The 21928-nt window shown below is 44.7% G+C and overlaps 1 protein-coding gene across 2 annotated transcripts in view; it reads left to right on the top strand.

Moving 5' to 3' along the window:
• HYDIN (HYDIN axonemal central pair apparatus protein) overlaps positions 1 to 21928 on the top strand; it is a 3619565-nt gene that overhangs the window by 452609 nt on the left and 3145028 nt on the right. For both annotated transcript variants that reach the window (XM_078670948.1, XM_078670947.1), the window contains exon 9: positions 12015 to 12198. In XM_078670948.1, the coding sequence (XP_078527074.1) occupies positions 12015 to 12198 (184 nt within the window). The remainder of the gene's footprint in view (positions 1 to 12014; positions 12199 to 21928) is intronic.

Raw genomic sequence — 21928 nt, 5'->3', positions numbered from 1 at the left:
AGTGGTATAAGAACCACATGAGAAATAGAAAGCAGGCCTGGGGAATCGCTGGGGCTTCTAGGAACAACCAAGGGTTAGGATGTAGGAGGCCCACGGGAGACGCGTGCAGTGTCTAAACACAGCTGCGGGTTACCATTGACTTTCTATGAGAAACGAACAAGGTACAAATTTACAATTTAAGGACACTTCTAGGATAACTACGATGGAACCCTTTTAGACTTAGACACTAGGAGGGCCAATACCCTCGAAACTACCAGAGTACTCGTGTTACCTCACCCACGGAAGCCGGGTGCATAGGTGTCTTTTGGTGTCGGGTTTCGTCGTCGATTCCAATGGAGAGCTGCGAAGAAGTGCTGCAGGCGACCAGAGGAAAAGTGTCCGTGTGGATCCAAGGGTGGATCGGAGATGTGAAGAACCTGAAAGCAGAGGAGACAGAGTCTGGGACACTAGCCAGTGACCAGGGCGGCGATAGGAAGATGCCACCAGATGTCTGGTGATTTCAGGTGAAAAGGTGAAGTTTGTCTCTTCAGCCACGAGGACCAGGAGACATCGACGACGACCGGGAGCTGGATTTGAGCTGTCCCACAAAGGATCTAGTTGACTGCAGTGTCGGTATCTGGATTGGACCCAAGAAGCCATGGCAAACGCAATCCACGCAAGATGTGGAGATTGGCTTCGGTGCAGACCAGCAAGGTCTGGGGCGCTTCTCCTTTGCAGGGAAGCTGGAGCAAGCCTGGAGCAAACAGGAAAGCAAGGTAGTTTCAAGAATGGTCTTCTTGGGGCTCACTAGCCATCGGACTAGGAACCACAAAGACTCGTCGAGCTGAAATGCACAAAGCAGGCCCACGGGACACTCGTGGAGTGTGGGCCTCTGAGCTTCGGTGCAAAAGGTGCTCGGGCTGGGGCTTCAAGCACCCCAATGCACAACTTAGGAATACCTCGGGAAGTTGATGCGGGTAGCAAAATGGAGGATGTCCAGGAGTTCCGGTCCCACGTCTCTCATGTCCGCCACGGGTCTCAGCTTTGCTGTGAGCGAAGGTCCGGGTCAGAGATGTCTGGAAGTCTGTGTCCTGTGTCGCAGATCCTTCGGGATCCGGCGGGAGCCTCGAAAATGCAGACCGGCAAAGATGCTGTTGGTGCCTGTTTGAACAGGGTGGTCACTCCTTGACCACAAGGGAGATTTCATACGTCTTCCAGTCGAAATGGAATGTCGAAGGTCCAGGAAATATGTTGCAGAGTTTCATCCAGGGTAATCTAAAGTCCTAGGGACTTTGGGTTCTATACTTATAGTAAGTTTAGGGGTTGGACTAACTCTAAGGTCCCTCCTATTGGTGGACCTGGGAAGGGGGTTCTTACACCCCTTCCCCTTTGTCCAGTTTCGCGCCAGAGTTAGGGCTGAGTGCCCCAGCAACCGGTTTGAACTGGGAAATGCATGGAGCACCTTGTGTGAACCAGGCAGTGTGAAATGAAATGATTACGCACTTGTATAGCGCACGACTACCCGTAGGCATCTCGGCGCTTGTACAAATACCGCCGAGGAACCCTTCCTGGCCTTTCCCTGTGAGGAGCCCACTCCTGGGCACCCCCAAGGTGAAGTCAGGCATCCTCAGCGTTGTTGGGGCCGTTGTAGAGATTAATCAAGCTATTGCCCAGAGGTGCAGAGTGGGACTCATGATTAGAATAGGCACCGAAGCGAGAATTGTCAGGTTCGAGGAAATTGAGCCCGAGACCCGCCGAGGCGGGAATTGAACCCTGGTCCCGGCCAGACTACTGCATCAGGGTCTGCCGCTCTAACCATTGAGCCACACTTCTCTACTTCTCTAGTGTCTGGAAAGCATTCACTGAATGCAGCCCTCCCTGCCCCAATACACAAGAGCCTGTCTGGGGAGGTGCTGGCACCTCCTTGGACAGGAAACCTATTTTCCAGGCCTCCCCTGTCGGAGTTTCGTCCAGCAGCAGGAGGGCAGACTCGTGTCTGTGGCAGCAGCAGCATGTATTTTGTGATGCTGAGGCTCTGTTTAACTTTAACCGGGTGAACCAGTAACTACATGTCTTCTCCCTCTAGAAGGATGGACTGCTACCCCCACCACCAGAACTGGTGGGGAGGTAGTATTCCAAAGTATTTGATACCTTACACAACATGTTTTGATAAAGCCAAACCAAAGTTAGCATTAACCGTGAGGATTATAATGCACTTAAGAGTATATGGTATGGCTATATCATAGAACAGTTATAAGAAGATGGTTTCCGAAAGCTGCAGAGGGGCTCAGCTCATGCTAGGGCACCCTTTTACATAAAACCAAGCACTCTACCTCCAGGATTGTCGAGGTCTGCCTTAGGAGTGGCTTATAGGTGTATATGTGTCTATATATGGATATAGATATAGGAATACTATATCTAAGTAAGGGGTGATTACACCACCTTACCCAGGCTATGAGAACAGACCTGTGGTGTCAGTTTGGAAGGCTAACCAGGGGTGGCACAATACATGCTGCAGCCCCTGGTAGGCCTAGGGTGCTCCTATTCCCTGGGTACCTATGGTACACTATACAGGGGCTCACAAGGGTGACCCAGTAACCAATCTGGTATGTACCTAAAGTACATGGTATCAACTTAGAGAGAGAACAGCTGGGCTGTGGGCCTGATTAGCAGGTCCACAGCCACACTAAAGTCGAAAAACCAGAGAATCACATAAAAAAGTGGGGGTAACCATAGGAAGCAGACCCTACTCTCCTACACACTGAACAGCGAGAGAATAGAAGTTATCGAATGATGGACATATGGTGGCCGCAGCTGCAGGGATTAGAGTGATGGGTGTGTGGTGAAAGAGAATAGAAAAAGGGAATAGAGGGACATCATATGGATATGGTGACAGCAGCGGAGGCATAAGAGGGATGGGCACATGGTAAGCGCACATAAGGGAGTAGAGGTATGGTGGAATGGTGACAGAGTACCAGAAGCAATAAGTATATGGTGACAGCAGCAGAAAGGAGGAAGCGATGAGCACATGGTGACAGCAGCAGGGAAAGGAAGAATAGGGACGAGCACATTATGACAGTTATTTACCCCTCTGACGGACACGGGGAGAAGTGAATGACAGCCCTCATAGCTATGATAATGGTGTGGTTCATGCATGACAGCTTGCCTATAAGTAAACTGCTGCCTATATAGTGGAGTGCTTTAGCCTAGCTGTACTTTAGCCTAGCTGGAATGTTGTTCAGCCCCACCAACCCTCACCATCTTGCTGCCTTAAAGCTCGCAAAGGCTGGCCTGTCTGAGGGCCACCTCAGTCAGGCAGGCCATAGCTGGCCTGCAGATGTAAGCTGGGGTGCAGTAGACACTGGAGATGCACCTTGGGCATCAAACGATCTTGTGATGTTACCCATTATTAAAGGGCATGTGTTGTCACTTCCACTACCTCTGGTGTGTTGGTGAATCGATGTCCATGACTTTGTTCTTTGCAAGCAGAGTAATCTTGAGAAACTCCCAGTCTGGGTGTCTTAATGAAGGTTAAAAATGTTGTGATTTTTCTCTCTATGCTTTTTCTGATGACGGGCAATTAGGCGAAAATAAATGTTTTTACTAGTGTGATTTAGTTATCTCTAATTTTATGTGCTACTTTTGCTCCCATCCCAGAAACATTGGCATAAAAAATTAAAAATAAAATAATCTCCTCATCCCCTATGGATGTTTGCTCAGCCCAACCACTCGGATAACAGTACCAAAATCCTGCTGTACTTGACTCAAACCTGCAACTGTTCACTGTTCTTGGGAATAGTTCCAGACAATTAGAAAGCAGCCATTGTTGTCCCACTGATGGGAGAAAAAAATCCTTCCCCTTTTTTTGTTGAATTGACGCAAATAGAGGTCCAGAACCAGCTCTCCAACCATCTTGAGTCACACGAGCTACTGCATAAGGCTCAATTCGCTTTTCGCAAAGAAGTCTCAACAGAGACAGTCCTGGCCAAAGCTACGGAGCATATTAGGCACAGCCTTGATGGAAATAGAGTGGCAGCTCTAATATTATTAGATCTCTCTGCTGCATCCGATACCATCTTCCACTCCATTCTACTCCAAAGGTTCGAGGCTGCCTGAATCTCTGGGACAGGCCTGTCACAAATGGCGACCCTTGGGAAACTCAGATCTTCGCTCCAATCTGTACGGTTTGGTGTACCTCGGGGCTCTTTAACCTGTACCTCTCTTTGCTAGCCTCATAGAGCAGTTTTTTTTACATACTTATGCCAGATGGCATGCAGTTGATTATTAAGTTGAAATACAAATCTGAAGAAACCGCACACAATCTAAAGAAATACCTTTATAATGGTGTGAAATGGATGATTGTAAACTTCTTAGTATTAAATGGCAGTAAGACCAAAATAGTAATTGTGGGCTCAGAAAAGCATCTGGGCCCAAAATTGGTGGCCTCAAGAAATGGGTTTGTTCTCTTTCTTGTCCCCATTAACGGAACTTTGGGGTAAATGGAGATTCAGAACTATCCTGTGCCACTCATTTCAATACGCTTTGCTCAACAAGCTTTTGCCTCCTCCGTATTATCAAAAATCATGCTAGACATTCCAAAATCAGCAAGAAAAGATTTGATCCAGGTCTTAATCCTCTCTAGAATGGATTTGTGTAATTCCTTCCATTTTTCTCAAGTTATTTGTGAATAGGTCTTACTAAACATTACAATGTCAGTTTGCCAGTACACAGTTATAAAGATTAAGCATCTGGAATAACAAAATATATGCATATTCAGGTTTTAGGAGACCTTGAAACATGCATGTATAGGGCCAAAATTTGATGTCCTGATTATACCAGTTTACACTTAGTAATCCAAATTACTAGGGAAATGGGCCGAGATTGCAAGACCTAGGTGCACTTTCTCAATTTAACAGTAAGAAATATGTAGAGGAAACACAATGCAAATAAACATAAACATTCAAACTCTTGACTCTCGACTGAGAGAATAAGGTGTAGCTGCTGATGCTGGTCTGTGTGTAGGGAAACAAGAAACCGTTGGAGTGTCGGGGTCTATGATGCAGGCCCAGAAATGGTTGGGCAGGGAGGGGGTCACATCGCAGACACTTGAGCTAGATGTGGGGAGGAGGATGAATACCCTTTAACCACTTATGTAGGATTGAATATCTAATAGAGACTTTTAGCCGCAGATTCCTTACCTTAGAAGTATCCTGAGGTGTCAGACTGGATCTGGAAATCTTTCCATGAGCAGTACTCTTGTGCCCCGGTAGATGGCGTCATTTGGCTCCGCATGGCATCGTCGGCATCATCTGCACCATAATTGACGTGCACCGTGCCTATAAAGGTGCCACCCCATGCACTGACGTCAGTTATTTCTGCACCAGTCAGCGCTACTCCTTAGTCATTTCTTGACTAAACTTTTTTTGACTTTTGTCAAAGTCTAGTTTGAGGGGTTTCCTCATGGTGTGGCAGGTTGTCATCAAAGAAGGCCGGCTTCAGATCCTGCGGCACTCGTCACCAATCGATGTCAGTGATGGACCGATCAATGTCAGTGACAGACCCACACCTTCAATGCCTCTGGTGCCTCGAGCATGATCACGACCTAAAGCACTGCATTGATTGCCGCACCATGAACCTGAGGGCCCTGTGGGAGCGATCCCTCAAGCTCCTGGTGACTCAACATGCGATACAATGATAGTCGAGGTACAGGTCGAGATGAAGATCCAGAGAGCGGTCGCTTGGTCGGGGTCACTCGAGTAAGTCACACCACCACAAGACTTCTCCATGTCCATCGGCCATCAAGACGAGAGAGTGTCCACATTCTAGGCTTGGCTCTGAGTCTTACCACCTTGACCTTCCCCGATACCGGTCCTGATGTCGACGCCATTGTTCCCATTCTAATCCCGACTCTGACACGGAGCCAGAGGGGCATCGTTTGACCCAGACACTGACTTAAGCCATGCCTTCCAGACCAGAACCTGAGCCCTATTCTTACGGGGTAGGAGTCTGGGAGGAAGGGAAGGTGTCACTGGACCCTGAGGAATACCAACCTTATGACATTTTGGACTGGTGTGAGGCTCTGGGTGAAGTCAGTGGACTGGACACTTCAGATACTGGTATGCTTTTTACTCTTACTGAGCTACGGAGGAGGGAGCATCCTTTGCAGTGGTGATAAGGAGGGCCGAGGTCCTGGACATCAGCCTGCCCTCGGTGGCAGTCAAGACGATTGTCTTTACAGAAGGATTTAAGCTGGGAGTGTCCCCATCAGAACTTCTTATCAATTTCGATGAGGCACTTACTGATGTCCTGATTGGGACTTGGTTCAAGCTCAGCACAGGGGTTCTTGTGAGCAAGACTATTGACTGTCACCACTGCCCCGCTCCAGGGGACCCAAACTTCCTTACACAACACCCTAAACTGGAGAACTTGGTGGCCCAAGCCTCCACCTCCCATGTAAATCCTGGTGCATTCCCAACCACACCCAGGATCAGGAATCCAAGGGGCTGGATACCTTAGGGAAGAAAATGCTTTCTTCCACCAGCCTGGCACTCCGGTCCATAAACACTGCGTGACTTTTTTGGCCGCTATTCTCACTCCCTGTGGGATACAGTTGTGCAGGTGCTGCTAATGTTCCTGGAGGAGGCCTGAGCTTTACTTTCCCAGGCTGTTGCCGATGGGAGGGATAAGTACACGACACAATGTGGACTAGACACAACTGACTCACTGGCCAGAGCGGTTTCTTCAACATTGGCTTTACGGCACCACACATGGTTGAGGATGACTGGCTATTTGGGGAAGGTCCAATCATTGCTTATGGACATGCCCCTGATGGCTCCCGTTTCTTTGAGATGAGGCAGATTCAGTGCTGGAGCACTTTAAGGACAGTAGGGCTATTGTCAAGTCCTTGGTAATTTCCATGGCCCCTCGCCGCCCCCAATTAATCTTTCTCGGCTTGGGAACGGGTTTCCAGCCACGTACATATCCCCAAGCCACCGCGCACGCTCCCCAGCCTCTGCGTGACCGAGGACACAGTACACACAGGCACCGTTGGTTGGACAGCCTGTTGTATAACATTTTAGGACCCTATTGTAATTTTCCCGATTCATGCCCTTATATAGGTATAAATCACCATATCCTTCTAGAGGCATAAGAATCATAACCATATTTAGACGTAGCTCATGCAGTCCAAATACGGCAGGGCTACTTCCACTAGTTCCGAAAATCTACAACGATTTCTTGGAAAACTCGGCTTCAGCAGCTAGGGACTTCCCCTTGCTCGAAAACTGACTTGTCCAAGAACTCATGGAGTTTTCAAAGAACTGAGACTCTTTGATGACGTTATTATGTCCACCTTTACGTCAAACTCTGTACCTTCAAGGTATAAATATGCCCACACTTGCCATAGCAAACACAAGGTGGTTTGGAGCAGTTCGACTATCTACTTGCCCGACGCGCCCTGCTACTGCAAGTGCCGAAGGAAGCCGACCCTCCAGCAGATGCACTGAGAGAGACGCTGTCTTTTCTCCTGGCGAGAAATCCAGCTCGTGTTTCCAAGCTACCCTTACGGGTTGCTGGAAAATCGAGTCCTGAGCCTGACCTTCTCCATTCCAAATCAAGGTACGGAGCAGATTAGACCCTAAGAGAAATCTTGGACAGATTCTTGGCAAAAGAATACTACATTTATGCTACACCTCACTTACTTCGTCCCTCGTACTAAGCTTAGGTACATCGGGGTAGGCGTATTTTAGAAGCACCAGTTGAGTACTTTTAGCCTCTGTTATTTTTGTATGTTTTTAGCTATGGTTTAGGAACCATACAATGCTCTTACAGTATTATTTTATTCTACTCTTTTTACTGTACGTATTATATTTTGCAACCAGTCTTACGATTGTAGCAGTTCATTTCTTATGCTTGAGAAAGAAGACTGTTCAATAAAACCTTTTATTGAAAACGCCCGTCTATCTATTTCTCTGCACCTCTGGTGAAACGAAGCATGCACGATTGACTGAGTGAAATATCTATCTATTGTTTCCACGACTCTGAAAATCAGTTTATTTTTGGGGAAACAAAGTTGTCATGTTTATGCGGTTGTCAGAAACTAATCCCTTCTTTTTTATTCGAGAAAGTTTCTAGTGACCTCTGAGCTAGCTGGCACTCACAATTAAGTCTAATATATTCGATAGAGACCTAGTTGACCTCAGTCCTACGTCAAATCTATAGGATATATTATTCCAATGCGCAGAGCCTATTGGGAATATAGGAACTACACTACAAGCCAGCAGTCGGGCCACTCCACCAACCTCCCGGCAGCAGCAGCTTCCAAAGCCTTCTAATCTGCCCTCTTAGCACCATGGGCCACCTAGTTGGCAGCAGGATTTACCATCACCTGTCCCACTGGTGGTCCATAATATCAGACAGGTGGGTTTTGCAGATCCTCTGAAGGGGCTACTCCCGCCACTTTGTGACTGCCCCTCTCCCTATGCCCACCAACGTGCGACAGGCTGATGGAGGAACACCTGTCTCTCCTCCGCCAGGAAGACATGTCTCCCTTGGCCAAGGGAGCCATAGAGAGGGTGCTGACGCCAGAAGTAGGTTGTGATTGTTACTCCTGCTACTTTCTGTTAGCCAAAAAGGACAGAGGCTTTTGTCCTATCTTAGACCTGTGGCCTCTCAATTTCTTCCTCAAGAAGGAGATGTTCAAAATGCTCAAACTAGCTCAGGTCCTGTCTGCCCTCGACCCAGGAGATTGGATGGTAGTGTTGGACTTGCAGGTCACATACTGTCATATCCCTGTTCTGCCTGCCCACAGGTGTTACCTGCAGTTCAGGGTGGGCCACAAGTAGTTTCAGTTCGCCATGCTTCCCTTTGGCCTCACCAGCACACACTCAGGTGTTCACCAAGGTCATGGCAGTGGTTGCGGCTCATCTGTAGGGATCAATGGGGCTAGTCTTCCCCTATCTCGACGACTGGCTGTTGACTGCAGGCTCACCCAAGGCTGTAATCTCCCACCTACAGACTACAGTGGACCTCCTGCACTCGCAAAGCCACAACCGACTCCCTCTCAGACGCTCTCTTTCAATGGAGCCACTCTGGACACGATGCAGTTTTGGGCTCATCCTCCCATATGGCGAGTCCAGGATTTTCAGGCTATGATACCGATGTTTTAGCCTATATCCTGGATTTTGGTGAGACTGACTCTGAGGCTGCTGGGCCTCATGGCCTCCTGCATCCTGCTGGACACATACACGCTGGCATGTGCAGGCTTTGCAGTAGAGCCTTAAGTTCCAGTGGGCGCAGCATCAGGGGAATCTCTCTGACATGGTCCAGATCTCAGAGTGAACTGAAAAACTTTGACAGTGGTGACTTACGAACCGTGATTGGGTCAGCGGCAGACCCCTCTCCTTTCCCCAACCAGATCTGACAATCGTGACAGGTGCGTCACTCCTGGGATGGGGCAGTCATCTGGGAGAGGTGGAGATCAGAGGACCCTGGTCTTCAGCAGAATCCTGAAGGTTGATGTTGAATCCAGACTCAACATCAACCTGTTGGAACTCAGAGCGATTCAATTGGCATTGAAAGCCTTTCTACCATCCATCAAGGGAAGGCTAGTGCAGGTCTTCCCGGAACACCACCACCCTGTGGTACTGCAATAAACAGGGTGTGGTGGGGTCATGGACCTTTTGACCAGAGGTTCTCTGTCTCTGGACAGGGCTGGAACATGAGGGCATTTCCCTTGTGGCTCAACATCTGGCAGGCTCTCTAAACGCCAGAGCAGATAAACTCCACCAAAGATGCCTAGCAGGCCAGGAGTGGCGTGTCCACCCGAAGGTGATGCAGGATCTTTTTTCAGCAGTGAGGAGAGCCTTAGTTGGAACTGTTTGCTACCTCTGAAAACATTCAATGTCAGCAGTTCTGCGCATTGCAGTTTCCATGGTGGCTCTCGCTTGGAGATGCTTTTCATCTCAAGTGAAGCCCAGGCCTCTCAAGTTCTCCTTTTCATCCTTTCTCTTGCCCAGTAGGGCTGTGCTGTCTGCACTCTAAGGGGCTATATCTCTGCTATTTCTGCTTCTGCTTTTTTGCTATGCTTGACCAGCCATTTTTTATATCCCCTATAGTAATTGGGTCTGGAAAGGTTTGCCACATTGGTTTCCACCTTCCCTTTCATTATGCCGCAGTGGGACCTCAATCTCTTCCTCACTTTTCTTATCTGCACTCCCTTTGAGCCTTTGCACAATTGTTCACTCAGGCTCCTTACCATCAAAACGGCTTTTCTTGTGGCTATAATATCTACCATGAGGGTCAGTGAGCTTCATGCTTTATCATTCAAGTATCCCTACTTCAACATTTATCAAGAGAAACTAATGTTTCGTACAAGAGCTTCCTTTCTACCAAAAGTGGTTACTCCCTTTCACATTGGCCAATCCATCACTCTGCCTACTTTTTATGCTCCCCCGCTTCCCTCCAGGGAAGGGGAGCGACTAAACTGACTGGACCCAAAAAGAGCGTTGTCATTCTACCATGATCGCATGTGAGTATTCTGGTGGGCGACCAACTCTTTGTGGGGAATGTCGGAGTGAAGAATGGATGGGCCATGCAGAAGTGAACCTTTTCCAGATGGATTGCCTGTATCAAGATCTGCTACGTTTTGGCTGAGAAGCAATACCCTGAAGCTTTGTGTGCCCACTCCACCAGAGCGAAAGCTGCGACCACATGGAATTCCAGTCCCAGGTATCAGCCAGGCAGCTACGTGGGCCTCCTTTCAAACATTCACAAAGCACTACTTTCTGGACAGTCAGTTCCGTTGAGATGTTACTCAAAACCCCGAGGTAAGAAACCTCCTCGTTATTTACAGTAAAACCATCCATAAAATCTCAGGCGACATGTTAGTACTTTGCACTCCCTTTCTTAAACAAGAGGTTTTATTTTGAAGTGATATCTAGGACCTCATTTAATGTTTGGCAGCAAAGCAGACCAGGTGGGGTGGAGATGCATTGACTCGGCTGGCCCCTGCAGTTGCTTGCCTGCCATGTTATAAGGTTTCTGCTGCAAAGGCAGGCATTTGTCGGCAAAATGTCATCTGACAAGACAAAATTTGAAGGAACAGTTGCCATTTAATACATTTTCTAAAGAAAATTCCCTCAAAAGCGGGTATTTTTCCTTTGGAAAATAAAGAATTAGTGTCCATGATCTGCTTAGGGTTTTCTCCCAGCACTTGTTTAAAGTTTTGGCTTTATTCCTGTGTTCAGAAGATTGAAGGTAGTAGTTCACTGGATCTGCGTTGCTCAACTTCCCTATTGTTTGGGGAGGCAAGGATTGTTTCCTACAAGAGGCTTAATGTTTTGCTTATGAGGAGAAACACCCATTACCCCCATTGAAACAATCTCATTGTTAGGAAAAGGGGGTGATAAAATAGGCTGTGTTTTGTGTGGGTGAACATCTGTCACTTATGGGAAATGAGTCAGGCTTGGCTCCCATAAAAGTCTTTCAATAATGTGAAAAGATATTTTTTAAACCACAATTTTACTGCCTTTCACCGTTAAGAAACCGTTCTCTGCCACACCTCCATTCCAGGTAACATTCATATAATACTTGTGTCCGCACGGCCAAAAGCATGCATCAGGACTGTGGTATAGCAGGCCAATGTGCTTTACAAACACTACACAATCTGTGTTGTGCTCCTTGTCTCTAAATCTGTAGATAAGACCATCTGCTAAACTGTCTGCTATTTGGAGATTGTAATTTTTGCACTTGTATACATATACACAAAGTGACTATTCTACTGTCTGTATTGTGCTGAGTGTGCTCTTGTGTTCAGTGTAAAGAGTGTTCTATCTGAACACTTCCTTTTATTGTGAACATCACTTTTTAAGACTTCTCTCATGTGCCCTTGCCATTAGTCTTCGATGTTGTTGCCTTGATTAAGGTGACCTCTGCTCTGTCAGTATTTCACATGTGATAATTGGTTTACGTGTACTAGGAACATTTCTCTGGAAATGAACTGGTTAGCCCTATAACCAATTTTCTCATCCTTATAGGTTCTACACAAGTCTTCAAACCGAAGAAGAAGAGGAGACAAACCGATTTTTGGCAGAATGTGGTGCTGATCCCATGATGCGTGAACGTCTGTCCATCCTCTCTCGCACTTTCCACAACCGTAAAAAAACAGTTCAGAGGGATGCCATGCTCTTCACTGACAATATATTCATTGTCGAGCCAGTGGTAAGAAGCGGTGTTCTCTAAAAACAATGCTGGATTGCCTAGTCATTTCTTATCCTCTTGATAATACATGTTTTGATATGTGTTTCTAAGTAGAGAGAGGCCTTAGTCAGATCCCACTTAAATACTGTCCTTATTGGTGGCTGCACTCAACAGAAGATGAAAAGGCCTTTCCCTCCAGAATAAACCTTTCCTTCAATCCTCCACATAAAAGCAATGTTTGGACACAAGACAAAGGCACTATTGACACCTTAAATGTACATATGGCCCCACCTCCATCTCTGGCAAGTAAGTTGATATGAGATGGTTGAGACAGTGGTGCAACTTTAAAAATATACATCACTCTTACTGTAGGGTTAGTCATTATCAAGAAGCCCTTCCAATGGCTGAGATCTTCGCACTGAAAATATCAATTTGGAGTCGCTAACAAAGTGGAAAGCATCATTTGTGCATGTAAAACATCCCTGATGGATAGCACTTTATAATTTTGTAGAAATATATATAGGATGCTCCTCTTCAGAAAACATCATGCTTAAGTTGTAGTGTGAGGTATATTATGGTGCGTTATATGATACTTTGTATATTATATGCTATGATACTGTGTTGGTTAAGAAGAGTAAAACACAAGTGGGTGGCTTCTCGGTGCCGAAATAAAAATACAACAATATCAAAAAGAAATACTGTCAAATTAATACTAAAAATCATTGGTAAAGCAGGCCTAAGAACTGATGAACCTGTCCAAACACTACTTGTAAGTGTTTTTCTGAAAGCAAGATGATCAGACATCTGTTGAATATGTAGAGTCGCGGTGTTTCAGTGTTGATTCCTGGGAACCCAAACATCTGGTCTCAGCAATGGTTACAGCCCTCAATAATAAAAGATTTAAGCGCAAAAATAGGAATACCTTCTGGATTTTGTCCAGAGAAGTGAAAAGGTGAAATCCAGATTTTTCTGAGATCAATGTAGCTGATAGAGCAGTGCTCTGACCAGGACTCCCTCACTTGATACGTGATAGAAAAAATTGTAGCTATGGTGGCGTTTAGGGCGAATGAGTTGCAGTTACAGGTGAGTAAATTGTTGTTTTGTGGCCCATAGGAGTATGCATATTCTTAATCAATGGAGGGTATGTTCTCCTCTTAGTAAAGTATGTCGCCTTTAATATTCATGTATGTTCATGTTAAAGCAGATGGTGCTTCATTTGCCCAGCTACCGACCTATCCGCTTTTTCTTCCAGAGCCTTGCAAGTATCATCAGTTCGTTGTTTTTATTGTACCAGTAAACAAGACTTCTAATTATTTGTTATACGATGGATTAATGCCCTGTTGCCATGGAGTTGAAATAGAAGAGAGACGTTAATTGTATGGCAGGGTTAATTATTTGTTCCTCTTCCTTTGTATTAAGTTACTCATTAGCTCCTACATTTAAACAAAGGACAAGCGAATATGCGGCTTGGATAGTTGTGAACTGGCGCAGTGCAGTGAGCCTATTAACTTAGGGACTGCATGATTAGGAAACGTAGGACAAAGTACAGAGAGCTTAATTGTTTGGTTCAAAAGTCTAGGGGCCTCATGTACAAAGTGTTTTAATGGTCTCAAACCCTGAATCTGAGGATTTGCGACCGCTAAAACACTTTTTAAAAATGTACTTAACCCGTTCTGAATAGGTTTGCCGAATCATCACGTTTTTATAAGCAACATTAAGGAATTGGTATTGAAAAGGGCGTTTTGAGGGTATTCCTTCCAAATACCAATTTCTTAATGTATGTATTAATGACCGAAATCCGTTCGCTAAACCTTCATATTTTACCATCAACTCAAAGGAGGTGGTAGCCCATAAGCAAACTGGAAGGGGTCCCCAATCCTTTATGATTTGTGCAAAACTATTTTTTAACTGTAGGAAGTGGTTCCACGGAACTCTGCCTAATTTTAAAAGAAAGTTTGCAAACCTTTTAATTTTCTTTTTTTAAACACATCCCGTTTTGCTTTTAGGAAATTGGGCTGCATTTATAATAAGATTGCTTTATTCAAAAGCAGTCACAAACACGGTGGTGTACACCATGCATGTGTTTGTAGTCCGTCGTAGTGGGTTTAAATTTGCGATCTACGAATTACATTTATGAGTTGGGTCAAATTAAAGCCCACAAAGATTCTGTAATTTGTGAATAGACCTATTAATACATAGGTCGGTTCACCCAATAAGAATGTATTCAGTAAATGTCGGTGCACGAAATGCGACCCCTGTTACCGAATGTATTCTTCATACACGGGGCCAAAGATTTTTTTTAATGTGTTCTGTAAAACATTATTCACTTTTCCAAAACACATATCTTTGTAATCAATCAGATAAGATTCAGTAGTCCATTTCTCACAAGCAGTTGTCTAGATTGCATCATTACCTTTTCTTGGTTAAATATTCATACAATGCGATTCCATGCATTCTGTAGCAGGAAGAGGGTAGCTAATTCATGCATTTGTGTAGAAGTGAAAAAGAAAACTTCTATACAAGAAACTGAATGAATTCAAACCTATAACAAGGAACCGAACACTCGCCCGGTTCACCCCTATGCATGAGACTTAGTTTTAAGATGACTACAGCATACTCACCATGTCCCGTTCCAGAAGACTATCAACCCCAACACATGTGAATTTCTGAAGGGAAATTAACACCACACATTTTTATTGTAACCTGCATTACATCTGACCCTGGCATATGTCATGTTCGATCATGGGTCTCAGTGAACGAGTCTAGTAGTTCTTTCCAGATGTCTGCGATAGAGTGTTTATGTTGAATAATTCATTACTCATTATGTAGTGTGACATGAAGTACCGAAAAATACTCTACCACCTCCCAACTATAGTTGTCACAATACACAATCCCATTCCCATTACCAATAATCAGACGGTTGGCAGTGTAGAAGGTCCAAGCATTTATTATGACAAACAAACTCTGCCAGAGGAGCTTCCTGCAGCCTCACCCAACGAGGTCTGCCAAGAAGACTGCTGGCACCCTGTCAGTACATCACATATATACAGTTACATTGGCATCAGCATAACCCAACATGGAAAAGTACAGATTGGTACAGCCTGACACGGTAAAAAGGGAAAGCCCATATATGGCACACAATGGGCCCCTGGTTTCGCTCATCCTAGATTTAGCAAGGTCGGGTGACTCCCTTCTGCCGTCTCAGAGGCAGTCCACCCCGCACCCCTCCCGGAATGTGCTTATCGGCTCCTCTTTTGCTACCTACGACCTTGGCAGCTCTAACGAGCTGAAACAGCAGTTTTAGCAACAGTGGGTTTGTTTCTCAGGGGGGGAGATTCTGGGTGCAGGGAATAGACAGGCCTGTAGATGCAAGGCGTCCAGCAAGGCCACAGTATGGTGTGTTAATAACGCAATGTGCTGTGACGCTAAGAAAAGAATTATATTGCAATGTTAAATGTGCGTGCACATTACCTGAAGTGTTTTAGTGACACCATGCTAATCATGACATATTGATTATTAGTATTACGTATTTGAAGAAATCGATACCGGTTCCTCAGACATCCTCCTCCGTCACCCACTTCTTAACTTGTTCCTTCCATCTGCACCGGTAGAGACACTATGGGATCTTCAGTGCATCGCTATAGCCCGCCTCGAGCACACTAAAGCCAAGCCCAGAAATTTGAAGCCCATCCTCCTCTATTTTGGTCGTGTGAATAGACCCAGTAAGCATGTCTCCATATTATATGAACCTGTTCTGCCGACTTCCCTCTCTATTTCAGCAGTCACTACCTGCAAGAAAGTTATCATCTGGCAACTCCATGTCATATGTATAGAATCCACATCCCTTAGAGCACACCTAGCACATTGTTTATTTTCAGTCCCAGCTATAATGTTAAGCATATGGGATGTAAGATATGTGTCGTGTAAATGATTGAACTGTGTGAATTTAAACCTATTGTTCCTAGTCACCTGATGTGGGTTCTCCAGTATAATAGAGCATTCCCTATCACTCAGTTCTCTCCCAAACTCATACTACCAATAAGTTCTCAACTTCATCAGTTTACTCGGAGACATAGATTGTAGGGATCTATTAAGCCAAGATATCGGTTTGGGGACTTCCCCAAAAGTAAGCAATACTTGCAAGATTTCGTGTGTCTGCGACTCCGTGTGAAACCCAACCTATAAGTTCTCCAGGGATCGTCGCAGGGTGGTGTAAACCAGAAATTGGGAGTATGGCATGCCACCTTAACTAAAAATGCACTCTAACTCCCAGAACTTCTCGTCCTCATAGCAGTCGCTCACCGTCTGGATCCCAGCCTGTCGCCTAGTCATGAAAAACCCACCCAGTACGCTGGGGATGCCCACCAGCGGAAGTGCCAGCACGTACAGTGGATGATGCGCAGTCTTGCGTGCAAGTATTCTCCAGCATCGCTGTCCAATCTTAAGCAGCCTTGAACACCCAGATATCTAAGGCAGTGCTACTAGGGCGCTTTCCTGTCTCCTCTTTCCCACATAGCATAGCTCCGCTAGTTCGTGGCATTTATACAGCCATTGCAGTTGTGCCGCAAGAAAATACACCACGTAATCTTGGCCTTGGAGATCACTATCTCACGGTGTGCACCGTAATATACCCTGTGATATCCTATGTCTTCCTCCATCCACTTCCGCTCCCTCCTTAAGACTTCCTGTGCCCTTAACCAGGACTGGGCAATCCAGTCTGGAAAGTTTGTGAAATAGTGTAGTATTCGTATCAGCATCACCATTTTAGATAGCACAATTTGTGGCATTGTGGACAATTGAAGAGAGCGTCAGAATTCAGTGTTACCCTTTATGGCTCACAGGGTTCCCCTCCCAAATGTTTTCATCGCTGTGATACACATGAGGCTCAAAATGTTGGGGAAGTTTGGTGCTGAGATACAGAATCTTTCACTACAAGACCTGGATAGGCTCGATGAATACGCCTAGTATGTTAGAGTATCCTCACCCTTGGGATTGGAAACAACCCTTCATCCCTAGCACTGCATAAATATGGTACATGCTTTCAAAGCCTTTTGACTGTGATTAAATAACCTTGCTGGAATGGTAAATATATTTGTCTGTAGGGTTGTTAGGTTGGGTGATAAGCAGAAATCTGTCAGGATGGCTCAATGGGTTAAACATTCAATATGTGGTAATCTGCAGGACACAAGTTCAGTTCCCAACATGACTGATCCAGCTTCCTAAGTTTCTGAAGTTGATAAATTGAGTACCATGAAAAAATGTTCAATACTAACATTTGTTATTCATAGTGTTTAGAAAAGGCAGAATAGTTGTTTGGAGCACTGTTTAAAAACAATTTTATTTTTACGTCCTTCACTACTCGCTCTGACAAATGGTACTGGAATTCATTGTACTCCATTTCTAGGACTGGAGCAAAGGCCATAGAAACAATAATGCTCTAATTATTTGCCCTCTTTTCTGAGCACTACTGTAGCCTTATAGCCCGCTGTAGCGGGCTATACCGGCTATTAAAGACCCGCTCCCGCGTTGAAGGCCCGAGCGAATGCAAGGGACTTTAACAAGGGATGGGATTTTAATAGCCGGTATAGCCCTGCTACGAAGGGCTATAAGGCTATTAGAACATTGTGCCACTAGAGGGCAGAATGTTCTGACAAATAAAAAAAAGGCTTCTTGAAGCTCAAGGGGATTTAAATCCTCGAGCTCCGAGAGGCCTTTGTAAAACATTGGAATGTTGCTCTGCAGGCCTTTACCGGCCCGTAGAAGCACGGAGCACTCCATTGTCATCAGTGGAGCTCCCAACATTCCAATTTTCTACATTTCCTTATCACAGTATGAGGTTAAGTCAGGACTAGAAAAACATGGTTTAACTTATAACTGAATTTGTTAGCCCCTCCATCATGACACCAGCTTATACATACTTTACTTTTTTTGCAAATGTTCCTATTTTAATACACAAGTGGTACTACTGGGGTAAAAGGCCTTGCACTTAAGGGAAGAATGGAGATGGGAAAGAAAACAGCAAACCACTGACGGGCGAGGAATTGTAGAAACCTGTTTAATCATACAAGCTTGTAAGTAATAGGAGCACTACCACTCTATTTCTTTTCATCACAACCCTTAGAGTATGAGGATATGTTAAGCAGTACCAAATCTTCAAGTGATACACCTCGGTTGTTGCTAACATTTCATGCAGAACTTGTGAAAGTATAGGACTGCCCTAAGAAGGATGAAGTCAGTGGCTTTTGGTCAGAGATTTCGACCATGGATGATAGCGGGCTATAGTTCCCCAAAAGCCTATGTAAGAGTTAATGGATTCAAATCAAACCCCGTGGAGATTGGAAGGGCCCCCGGACAGAGTTGTCCTCTGTCACCACTCCTATTTGCTTTGACTCCGGAGCCCTTAGCTACTGGTATAATAAAACATGGTGATATAAAGGGGGTTGCCTGGGGAGGTGACATCTGTAAGCTTACTCTGTGTACTTATTACTGCCCACCCCCTTCCCAACTGCTTGAGGATCTGGACAAATATAAAACGGTCTCAGGGTTCAAAATATACATTGCTAAATAGGGGGGTCTACCACTGCGTCCATTGTCTCACCAGTAAACCCTACTAAGCAAACTAATTCACTTTAACTGGGCAGTCCAATTGGTAACCTACTTGGGTATCAAGCCAGCACATACCACATACCAAAATGTAAACCTGAATTCCTCATGACTATTTACCCATATTAAAGCGACCTGGCAATTGCAATATTTTTCATGTATGGGTGGACTGGCTACTATTAATTTAACATACTTCCTAGAATTTCTTGTGCTTTAAACCATATCACTGGTTTTCCCTGTCGTGTCTTGAAACAACTGCAGTTAGGAATCAACTACTTATTTTGGTAGGGTAAAAGTGATTAAAGCACTATACCGTCCAACACAGCAAGGGTGATTCATTAAACCCCTTTCACTCTCATACTTCTGGGCTGTACTCTTCTGAAACATGGTTGAATGGGGTTATATGGAAACGCCTAAATAGTGGTGCAAAATTGATTACTGAATTGAGTTGACTCCATTATGGCAGGTCCCCTGGATGCATAAAGCCCAAATACAGTGGGCCTGCATTCTTCTCCAGTGACCAGGGTCTCCCCAGCGATTTGGGGTTGGATGGACCATTTGTTTCAAAACTGTTTTCACCCCAGCTATGGACAACACAGATTTTAAAACTGCTGTGCAAGTAGATGCATAATGTTTGGTTCCCTATTCGACAAGGGCCAGCTAAAACCTTTGGAAGACCTGCACAGGCAACATGACCCACCTTATTCAGAAAATGTTGCTTATGCACAAATATGTCACTGGAGTCCTACACCCACTTATCAAACAAGGGGGCCAAAAGACCGCTTACTCCATATGAGAATGGATGAAAGATGGCTACCTTGAGCAGCAGCTAATATAAAAAATCTACAAAAACCTACTAGGCCCCCCTTCACCAGGGAAAAATCCAGGCCAAAAACGAAGGGAAACAGAATTGGAGGTACAGGTATCTCCAAAACAGTGGACACGCCTATTTGGCAGAGCCAAAGTAGCGGCACAAATTTCTATCACCATGCAAACACAATATAAAATTCAGGCACACTGGTACAGAACCCCAAATAAGACAGTGAGGTAGAATAGATCAACATCAGAGGTGTGTTGGTAATGTTACAGCACCACAGGGACATTGCTGCGTCTTCTGTGGGTATGCCCCAAGTTCTATAGATGTTGGGAGGAAGTGTTAACAGATATTGACAGAGCGTTTGAGTCCTAGACACCCAGGAATCTGGGAGTGGTGGTATTAGGCATACAATCCAAAGGGGGAAAGTCCAGCACATCTCTACGGGGCAAACAAATAGCTAAGATAACCACCACAGCAGTGAGAACCATCCTTGTATTGAGGGGTGCACAGGAGGTACTTACGTTTGGTGACTGGCTAAACAGGCTGTGTGCGATACATGCAAAGGAAAAGATCTCACAAACAGTAAATGTATGACGCAAACTGGGCCCCACTGGCCACAATCCTCTGGGAAAAATATATAGTTAAATTTCCCCAAATTCTTAAAGGCAATGCATCTCCTACCCTATGTATACATCTAAACAAGGCGTTACTGGTTAAGAACAAGTAGGAGCCCCACAAAATTGTGTGTCTCTTTCCCTTAACAATGACACAATGTTGTACTAGGGAACCCTCCACAGGGGCTTGAGGAGGAAGGGACGATTCAATCGCTGGGTGGGGAGGCTTAAAATATACAAGTTTGCAACAATATTCGTAATAACCATTTGCCGTCCAATGGTTGTAGGCGATGTTATTTGTTACAACTGTTAATTAAGCATTTTATACTATAAAGACATTCTTTCAATATTCTAAAAATGTTGTCAAAAGAGCACTTCACAATTTTGATGCAAGAAGGTAGTTGAAATTTGATATTGAGAGGACTAAAGAATTTGGAAAGACAGATCAACTGTTGGTAGCCTATGTTACCCCTCATAAACATCTCCTCCTTTCAAAACAGAGCATAGCTTGCTGGATCTCTGCAGCTATTGTGTTCTGTCATTCAAAGAAGGAAAACCTCTGGAATATAAAGGTAGAGCACATCCTATTAGGAGTGTTTGCACTTGTATGTCTCTATTTACCGTTGTATCAGTACAAAACATCTGTAGAGTAGCAATATGAAAGAATAGAAACAGGTTCATTTAGCAATACTATTTGGATTCAACAGTACAAAAGGATGCAGCAGTGTAGGACAAACACTGTTGCGTCCACTTTTCAATCAGGTGAATCTTGTTTTGCTCATTTCCCACCATCTGTAACCATGATTATGCATATATTGTTTTACTGCTTGATTTTCTGATTCAAACGTGAACCTATGAAAGATCCAATACTGTAGATGGAAAAAGCTACTTACCTATAACTGTAGTTCATCAGTATTTGTATCTTTCACTTCTCTTCCAGGGGATCCTCATCAATAGTCATAAGCACTGAATATTCCCGCCCATGTGCGGGACCCCGGAAACAATATAAAAATATATATGTATAAAACACATATATCTCGCTCCACATATATGTATGTACATATATCATTTTTCTCACATCAATGCAGCCCCAAAACTGAGGCTAAACAATGCAAACACATATACATGAACTGCAATTAGTAAGGAATCAAAAAACACATTAGGTCAAAAAATCCTTGAACTTTGTGTTTTAATGAGTCAAACCACTCATAAATCCTGAAAATTGCTTATAAATAGACATTGTTAGCCCTCAGGCTGCATTGCAAAACAATATCATAGAAAATGAAACCATTTTCACAATAACTGGCACCGTGCCTTTAAGGCAGCCATGACCCCAGGCTTCCCATCATGCCTCAGGGGTGACAGTTAGGTCAGTTGTTCTTTCCGGCTCCTTCAGTCAGGACCCTGGTGAAACAGCTCCTTTTCTTTTTGACTTTCTGTCAAAAAATATTCAGCTTTTACTAGAATTTTTGACTTCACTCGACGTCTTTTAGACATAGAGTGCTGTTTGAACACTTTTTGTGCTTAAAAAAGGTATTTTTCCTGTCAAAGATGCCTTCTCTCTTCAACAACTGTCCTTCATGTGGAAGGAAAAAGGCAAAGACTGACTCTCATTCAGTCTGTATCCTGTGCCTACCAGACTCTCATTCCTCTAAAACCTGTGAACACTGCCAGGTTTTATCTTCCAGGACTCTTAAGGATCGAGAGAGGATTAGAG

This window comes from Lissotriton helveticus, chromosome 12 (genome assembly GCF_964261635.1).
Source record: "Lissotriton helveticus chromosome 12, aLisHel1.1, whole genome shotgun sequence".
In the NCBI taxonomy this organism is placed as follows: Eukaryota; Metazoa; Chordata; class Amphibia; order Caudata; family Salamandridae; genus Lissotriton; species Lissotriton helveticus.
Note: the sequence above shows the minus strand (reverse complement) of the source record. Positions and strands in the feature narration are given on the sequence as shown.